This window comes from Panicum virgatum, chromosome 7N (assembly GCF_016808335.1).
Source record: "Panicum virgatum strain AP13 chromosome 7N, P.virgatum_v5, whole genome shotgun sequence".
In the NCBI taxonomy this organism is placed as follows: domain Eukaryota; kingdom Viridiplantae; phylum Streptophyta; class Magnoliopsida; order Poales; family Poaceae; genus Panicum; species Panicum virgatum.
Genome location: NC_053151.1, coordinates 34,904,108 through 34,912,439, shown reverse-complemented (window position 1 = coordinate 34,912,439; position 8,332 = coordinate 34,904,108). Strand labels below are relative to the sequence as shown.

At 55.1% G+C, this 8,332-nt stretch overlaps 1 protein-coding gene and 1 long non-coding RNA gene across 2 annotated transcripts; both read right to left on the bottom strand.

Annotated features, from left to right (window-relative positions):
• Positions 1-376: 376 nt before the first annotated feature.
• Positions 377-2,516, bottom strand: LOC120682942. Its single transcript, XR_005678652.1, has 4 exons — positions 1,948-2,516; positions 1,442-1,835; positions 580-1,349; positions 377-462 (listed from the first exon to the last, which is right to left on the bottom strand). It is a non-coding gene; the product is annotated as an uncharacterized LOC120682942 (long non-coding RNA).
• Positions 2,517-4,728: 2,212 nt separating this feature from the next.
• On the bottom strand, positions 4,729-7,037 carry LOC120681180 (serine/threonine-protein kinase OXI1-like). Its single transcript, XM_039962705.1, has 3 exons — positions 6,806-7,037; positions 6,088-6,607; positions 4,729-5,941 (listed from the first exon to the last, which is right to left on the bottom strand). The coding sequence occupies exons 1-3, from the start codon at positions 7,035-7,037 to the stop codon at positions 4,981-4,983; spliced, it is 1,713 nt and encodes a 570-aa protein (XP_039818639.1). The 3' UTR covers positions 4,729-4,980.
• Positions 7,038-8,332: the final 1,295 nt, after the last annotated feature.

Genomic DNA, 8,332 nt, shown 5'->3' with positions numbered 1-8,332 from the left:
GCTTTAGGACAAGAATAAATTCGGTGAGAATGCATAAGCAAAATATTCACAGCAACAGTTTACATTTAATAAGCCGATTCCACTCGTTATTCATTAGTACTAGTGGTTATGCACGTGCCCAGGCACGTGTTTAAAACTAATTCTATATCAACTCTATGTAAATACATAATAAATTCCATGGTGTAAGAGTTCCACCAAGTAGATAGATCAAGAATATATATCACGTATTGGTCAGCACCCAATGGACAAATCACCAAAATAAAATTAACAATAATAATAGTTCAACGTAAATATTATATTAGATCCACCATAAGAATTTATCTTAATTTATCATTGATTGATACAAGAATTTAAAATATGGCCTAATTGATGCGTGTGTAAGACTCGAAAAAGATGTAGCAAGCTCCATTCATATTTCTCCCTCAACCTCTGGGTACACCAAAATCTTCTATGTTAGCCCACCTGAACATGTATCAATTATTCACAAATAAGACATAACATCAGAAATAAATATTTATAGCTGCACGATACTTATAGAAAAAAAAGATATTCTATCAGTGAACATGGAGGGGTAAATACCTGTATTTGTCTCTAGCAATATTTATAAGATTGTCTGCAAATGAATTCATGTGGTGGGCTATATCATAAGACATAGCTAGCAGCACGCCTCTGATATACTTGTCCCTTTCACTGATGGTCCCATTGTACTTCGCAGCCAGCTTGTGAATTTCATGAAGAGCGTCCCTTGAAAATTTTCTAAACCAGCACACACTCTTGGGAGACAAAGCTCCACCCATCCAGCAACAATTATTGCTGATGCATGAACTCACTACTGGCAGCACACTATGCTGAGACACCAATTTCACTGAATCTATGGAGGTGATCCTACCAAACTAAATAGAAAAAAGATTGAGATTTGTAATTAAAAGAGCAAATTTAAGAGGGAAACAGGGGAAAAAAAACTACCAGACTATATAGAAACTACCAGAGTGATTTGGAAAAAAAAATCCAATGCAACAAATTCAGTCTATACATGGTTTCTGACGAGCCTAGATGCCTTACTGGTTAATAATTCTGGTTAAAAACAATGCATTTTCCATGTTCAAGAATGTAAACAAAAAATTAAGGGATTGTAGCTCAAAGGGTAAGGAAACAAGTACAACTTTGGGCCTAATAATTACTTCAGCATAACCGTATCACGTGGCTTCAATGGATTAAGTAGATAAGAAGACTGAAATTACCGGTAAGTGGCAGGCTGATATTGCACAAATGCCTAGTAGATGAGCCCACTGTGTCTGAAATCTCAATCTCACGGACATTCCCTTGCTTGGAGGTTGTCGACCCAATCCCTAACATGTTAAGGAAGTTGTTTGGTTTGACCAGCGAGTGAAGCAGATTTCACAAATGGAAACACAGACATAATGGTTTCAAGATGTCAAACCTCAACTAAAAAATTCTCCTATATGAAATGCCTAGTAGGAGCCTTGACACACCGCATCATTGTGAGCTCCATACTTGTCCAAACATGCAACACCAGTTATAGTCTCTGGAATATCTTTTGTGAAGTAGAAATATAGCCATAAGAAACTGCAGAACATGAAACATGGTGTTTTGTCCATTTTAATAAGGTGAGTGAGACCTATATGGTGAGAGGTTGCATAAATACTCGATCGATGCATCAGACTTCAGAAGGTCCATCAGGATTCGAGTTGCTTGATTGCATAGACGTACATGAGAGCAACACTTCTGAAAGTAGGTTAGATGCAGCACACTTGATCATCTTGTGGCCCATGTAAGTGCCTACTCTTATAGAGCCATGATCAGTCCCACCAACACTGCATAATTCGAAGGAGTAAAATTAGCTCTAGCTTCCTCAATAACTTTGCCGATACCTTTCTTATGGGTTCAAAAATGTATAGCTACAAATGTAAAAGAATGAAACACAACCTTGTATGTTGTACACAACTTTTGCTCAATGGACTTAGACATCTTATTAGCTTCACGACCAGCAAAATGAATGTGTTGTCTCCCAGCATCACCAACCTAGCGATGGCAAAGTCCACCCCATTACTGAACCGGTGTACACCCAGCAAGTAAAGAAGAAACCATATAAGTTAATCAGAGGGGGATATATTGCTGCACAATATATTCGAATACCATTGCTAGGAACAAAAAAAAGCAAGCCTAGAATGAATGATTGGTAGATTAGGACATGATATACTTCTCTCAATACTACTCTACACATTCTTTTTGAAAAATAATATCAGTGTCATAAAGTATGATATAATGTGTTCCTATTGTTTGTAATCCTTACAGATGCAGCAAATGTTATTAGATGAATAAAGCATACTTCTTTAACCATAGACAGTTTAAACAGGCGACTTCCATTCAGAAATCTTTCTTGATTCCAGCTTCTTTTAACAGATAATTAGTTCAACATCAAATCAATACCAGAAGTTATAGCTGCAGTGCCAAGAGCATGGCAACAGATTTATAGTAGTAACACACTTGTTTAGTCATTTCTGCCTCATTGTGTACAAACAATCTAAAAGTGGCGGTGTAGGAGGCTACTTCTTGAACTATTATGTGATCTCCATATTCTTGGAAGCCGACTGTCATTAAACATGCTGATCAGTTAGATTGATCTTGGCTAGGCATGATAAATCAATAATCAAATTATTGTTAAGATATGTTGACCCTTTAATTCTCCATCATTAGAATTCAAACTGAATTATCGGTAATCAATAGTCAAATTATTGTTAAAATATGTTGACCCTTTAATTCTCGTTCATTAGAATTCAAACTGAATTATTTCTTTAATACTGCCTCATTGTGCAATTGAATGTATTTAGATAGAGGAAAAACTATTTTCCTCTACGTTACAGAGCATAACCCACCAAATGGCTAGTTCAGGAAAAACTGGTCAAATTTGAATTAATGTTGCAGATCCAAATGTAGGTTATCTGCTGGCTGTTCAACAAGAGAGTGCATTTGCTAAGAATGATTAACAGTTTGAGGTGTCTCATCATAATTTAAAAATACAACAAGAAAGAGAGTGCATTTTCTAGGAATGGTGACAAAGAAAGAAAGAGACATGTTCTGTTTAGGTCCATGAACTTCGAAAATGTATTTTTAGGTCCACGATCTATTCAAGTGTGTCACTTGAGGTCCAAAATGTCTTTGACCGGTGTTGACTGCTTACGTGGACAGCCATGTCTGATCCAATGTGGTCAGCGCAGGCCTTGACAGGCGGTCAACGAGTGCCAAGGCCGCGCACGACATGCACGGCGCAGCTCGGCCGGCGACGAGCGGCAAGGCGGCGAGGAAGGCGAGCGGGGCTGGGATGGCGCGCGCATGGGTCGTGCGGTGAGCCTCACCGGTCGGGCACAGGGCGCAAAACGACGGCGAGGAGGCAGCTCGACTGAGGCCGGCGAGGAAGAGGGCGAACGGGCGCTGGTGTGGGGGTATGGCGAGCCTCACCGGCCGAGCGCAGGAGAAGGGGGGAGGACGGAGGCCGGCACAACTCGCCGTCACTGCCACGGAGCTTGAGGGGCGCGGAGCCGAGGAGAGCTCGGCCGGGCCCCTGCTCCTCCGATACGCCGCCGTTGGGGGAGGGAGAAGGCGTGGGGAGCAGGGGCGGCCGGCGGAACGTGCGACGACGGTGGAGGGCTTGAGCTCTGCCGCTCCCTCTCCTCCGTGTGCCGGCGAGGGCTCGAGTTCCGGGCGGCCCGCGCCATGGCTGAGCTCGCCCAAGCCGGCCGACATCTCCAACGCCCCAGCACAGGTGGCCACCGATGGAGCGGCGCCGGGAGTGCACAGGTGGTCGCGGAGGAGCAGGGGCCCGACGGCGCCGGCACATCCCTCCCCACGCCTTCTCCCTCCCCGACGGCGGCGTATCGGAGAAGCAGGGGCCCCGGCCGAGCTCTCCTCGGCTCCGCACCCCTCAAGCTCCGCGGCGGTGACGGCGAGCTGCACCGGCCTCCGTCCTCATCCCTTCTCCGGCGCGCCCTCCTCCGACCACGTGCGCCACGGGGCCGCGCCGCCATCCCCTGCTCCCTCCTCGCCCTTCTTCTTCTCCAGCGCGAGCAGGGCGACGTCGTCGCTGCTCCTTGCCATCGAGCTTCGCCACCACCCGCTCCATCTCTGTGCACCACCGGAAGCCGAAGCCGAGCCCAGGTGAGCGCCTAATCACCGATTTCGCCATCGCCGCCGATGGCTAAGCTCTGGCGACCCCACGCCTCACCGCTGTCGGCATAGCTCCGACCTCCTTCCTCTCCCTTTTTGCACGCACCGTATTCACCTTGCCATGCCGGTGCTCTTCCTATAGCTAAAGGCGCCGCTCCGGCCGTAGGCTCACTGGAACGCAGCACATCGTCAACGTGCTCGCCGCCGCGCCGCCATGCGTGCGGCCAGCTCGCTCTGCTTCACGCCGCTGCCACAAAGACGCTAGATTGGGCTTCGCCCCGTTGCCGCGATGCTCATGCGCACCACGCCGGACCTCGCCATCACCGGGAACGGCGAGGCCGCCACCGCACTGCGCCGCGATAGCTGCCACACATCGTCAGGGCGGTGGGTGAGCTCCAGCCCCGGCGTGGGCAGCGCACGGCTCGGTGCGGACCCGAGCGGCTCCCAGAGCCCTGGCGGCGCGGACTCCTCGTCGGGCGGCGGCAGCTTCCTCCCCCTTTTCCCTCTCTGTTGAATTGATTTGTGTAGGATTTCTCATGCATCTTGTTTCAATTTGGTGCATAGTTAATTTATGTATACTCCGGCCCATCGAACTGGGTACCCCCCATCGAACTGGAGCACCTCTTTAATTTATGTATACTCCGGCCACTGCGCCGTACTCACTCCTAATCTCATCCGCTAAATCCCATCATCTTCATACTACTATACAATAGAAAAAAGGCAACTCAATAAACAACAAATACAAGTAGTAGTTAACTTTTTCTCAAAAAAGAAAAAGAAAATAAAAAAATAAGCTCAGAAAAACACGGAGAAGTCACCATCTTTTGATGGGTCTCTCCTCCGCCCTTCACCGTCGCCGCCGCGGCCCCCATCCGCCTCCGGCGAAGCGTTGTCGCCCGCCTTTGCAGCCTCGGCGTCATTGGAGGCGAACACCTCGCGCACGACCTTCTCGACGTCGAGCGCGTCGTCGCCGTCCTCTTCCTGCGGCGGGGACGGGATGAACGGCGGGCGCGCCACATGGAGGATGCGGTCCCAGTCGACGCCCCGGAAGAAGGGGTGGGCCTTGACGCCGCGCGCGCCGATGCGCTTCTCGGGGTCCTTCTCGAGGAGGCGGGCGATGAGGTCGCGCAGCGGCGTCTGCTCGCCGACGAGCTCCGGCTGCTTGGCGAGGACGCGGTAGAAGGTCTCCTTGCGGTTCTGCCCCCGGAACGGCGTGCGCCCGTAGAGCATCTCGTAGAGCACCACGCCCAGGCCCCACCAGTCCACGGCGAAGTCGTGGCCGCGCCCGGCGATGATCTCCGGCGCCACGTAGTCCTCCGTCCCCACGAACGAGTTCGACTTCGCGGGCGTCCGCGCGCCGGCCGAGGCCCCGGATGAGGCCGTGGTCGCCGTGGAGGATGAGGACGACGAGGAGGCCGTCCGCGAGGTCGACGGCGGCGACGGCGAGTCCGCGGCCGCCGCGGCAGGCTTCGCGGCGCCGCCGGTGCGGAATGGGAAGCACAGGGCGGTGCCCGCTGGTTTCCTGGGCTTCCCACGGCCCGGCGACGGCGCGGCGACCGGAGGCGCCGGTTTAGTGCTCTCGGCCGGCGCGTCCGGCTCCTGCGGCGGCGCCGGGAGCCGCGTGGAGAGGTCGAAGTCGACGAGCATGATGTGGCCGCTGTCCTGGATGAGGACGTTCTCCGGCTTGAGGTCCCGGTACACGATCCCGAGGCTGTGCAGGTACTCGAGCGCCAGCACCAGCTCCGCCGCGTAGAACCTGCGGGTTCGATAACAGCCAGGGGAAAAATCAGCAACCGAATCGTCAGGCAGCTCGGGCGGGCGGGCGGGCCGCGGGCGCGCGCGAGACGCGGCGCTCGACGACGAACGACGCACGATTTTGGCTCGTTAGGTCCTGGGACGTACCGGATGACGGAGTCGGAGAACATCCTCTCGGTCTGGCGACGCCGGAGCGAGTTGAGGTCGCCGCCGCCGCAGCGGTCGATGGCGAATCCCACGACGGCGTCGGTGGCGAGGACGCCCCGGAGCGAGGGGAGCAGCGGGTGGCGCAGCGCGAGGAGCACGTCCCGCTCGAACCAGATCCGGCGGTGGCCGTCCCCGTCCCCGCTCGCCGCCTTCCTGTGCCGCGCCGCCTCCCGCGAGACCGCCTTGAGCGCCATCGCCGCCTCCGCCGCGGCGCCGCCCTCCGGCTCCCCCGGGGCGGGCACGACGTGGAACACGACGCCCTTGGCGCCGCGCCCCAGCACGGACACCGCCTTCAGGTCCTCCAGGCTCAGCTGCCGCGGCGGCGGCGGCGCCGTGGCGGCCGTCATTGCGGCCGTCACGCGCGACGAGGGCGCTCGCTCGAGGGGGGTCGGTTGGGGCGGCGGAGGGTGGGGTTGGGGTTGGTGCGCGGGGGGGGGGGGGGGGTGAGGAGGGCAGGGGACTAGGGGAGGGGAGCGTGGGGCGGGGGATTTGGTCGCGATTCGATTCGAGGATTCGGTGGAGCAAGTTGTGGAGCGGGGGATTTATGGGGGGTTTTTACATATTTACCATTCTAAGAAAGTGCACTCGCTCGTTTACTATTTTTAAAAGAGCTCTTACATATTTAGCACTACTGTAGCTGCAACTCTTACATTTTTACCACTTTGGCTGACGTGGCACGCCACGGCGGCCTGACACGGCGACGCTGAGTCAGCAAGGTCGTACGAAATGTCCTCGCTGCCCTGATCTCCTCCTCTCTCCTCCCTCTCCGACAGCTGGATCCCGCAGCTTCTCTCACTTACAGGTGGCCCCCACTCGTCAGTTCCGTCTTCCTCCTCGTGGCCCGTGACGCGCTCTGCTCTGACTCGTAGCGTCGCTCCAGGGGAAGGCATTGCCGCCGCCAAGCATCCGAGGGGCCCCTGCTCCTCGCCGCAGCCGCCGTCTCGGCCACCATGATGGGGCGCGGGGGCGCGATGCGGACGCCAGCCAGCGCCGCGACGGCGAGCAGCAGCCGCCAAGCATCCGAGGGGCCGGCGGTGGGGGCGGGCCGCTAGGAGCAGCAGGAGGGCGGCGAGGCTACGGCGGCGCATTGCGGGGACTCGCGGAGGTGCTTGAGGAGGCCCGCGGTCAGGATCCGCAGCCGCCGGGACGGCCTCGCCGGCGAGCTCGGCCAGGTCCGCGCCCTCCTCTCCATACTGTATCGATGCACACACAAGCTAGCTTCGCACGAGAGCCAGCAAGCTAACCAGCAGGCAAGCTGCACACGCAAACGCCATCCGCATCAACGCATGGCAGGTGGAGCGGCAGCAGCAGAGCAGGGCCACCCGCCGCGCGCGGCCATGGGTGCCGCATAGGAGGGACGGCGCCCCGCGAGGGGCGCAAGGCCGGCGGCGGGGAGAGAGCAGGCCCCTGGGCGGCGCATCCGGGTCGGCCGCGGCCGTGGCCTGGCGCCGCGGGGAGCAGAGCCGTCGTCATGTCCGTGGGCAAGGGCGTCGGGGTGGGGTTGAAGAGGAAGCTGACGAGTAGGGGCCACTTGTAAGTGAGAGAAGCTGCGGGACCCAGTTGTCGGAGAGGGAGAAGAGAGGAGGAGATCAGGGGTAGGGAGGACATTTTGCATGACCTTGCTGACTCAGCGTCGCCATGTAAGGCCGCCGTGGCGTGCCACGTCAGCTAAAGTGGTAAAAATGTAAGAGTTGCAGCTACAGTAGTACTAAATATGTAAGAGCTCTTTTAAGAATGGTAAACGAGCGAGTGCACTTTGTTAGAACGGTAAATATGTAAAAACCCCGGGGCTGCTCGGCGGCCGCGGTTCCTTGGGGACGAAGCGCGCGGAGCGCGCAACCTCAGCAACCGGGGTGTGTGTGTGGGGGGGGTGATGCAGGAGGGATTGGTTTTCCGCGAAGCCGTGGGAGTTTCGAAACGTCCTGGGCCAGAGCTTTGTCTGCGTCTCTGGCTCACTGCGATGCCATACGAGACGAGTCGTGGCGTATCGTCTCGTGTCGTGTGCGGGTTTTTTTTTTTGTTAAAAAAAACGGGGGGCAGGATCAATTGGATTCGGTCGGGTCTGCTGCCTTCCGAGTTCCGACTGCGGGGTAACCCGGGTCGGTACGGGCCCGCGCCGTCGTCCCTGCTACGGCCTGCGCCGGTTTTCCTTTTCTTCGAGGGAGATTTTCCGCTGCTATTTGAT

Coding starts and splice junctions, on each gene's coding strand:
- LOC120681180 (XM_039962705.1), bottom strand. CDS start 7,037: ATGCCTTCCCCTGGAGCGACGCTACGAGTCAGAGCAGAGCGCGTCACG. Junction 6,608..6,805: donor GTGCCACGTCAGCCAAAGTG/GTAAAAATGTAA, acceptor CCCCTCCCCTAG/TCCCCTGCCCTCCTCACCCC. Junction 5,942..6,087: donor TTCTCCGACTCCGTCATCCG/GTACGTCCCAGG, acceptor TCGAACCCGCAG/GTTCTACGCGGCGGAGCTGG.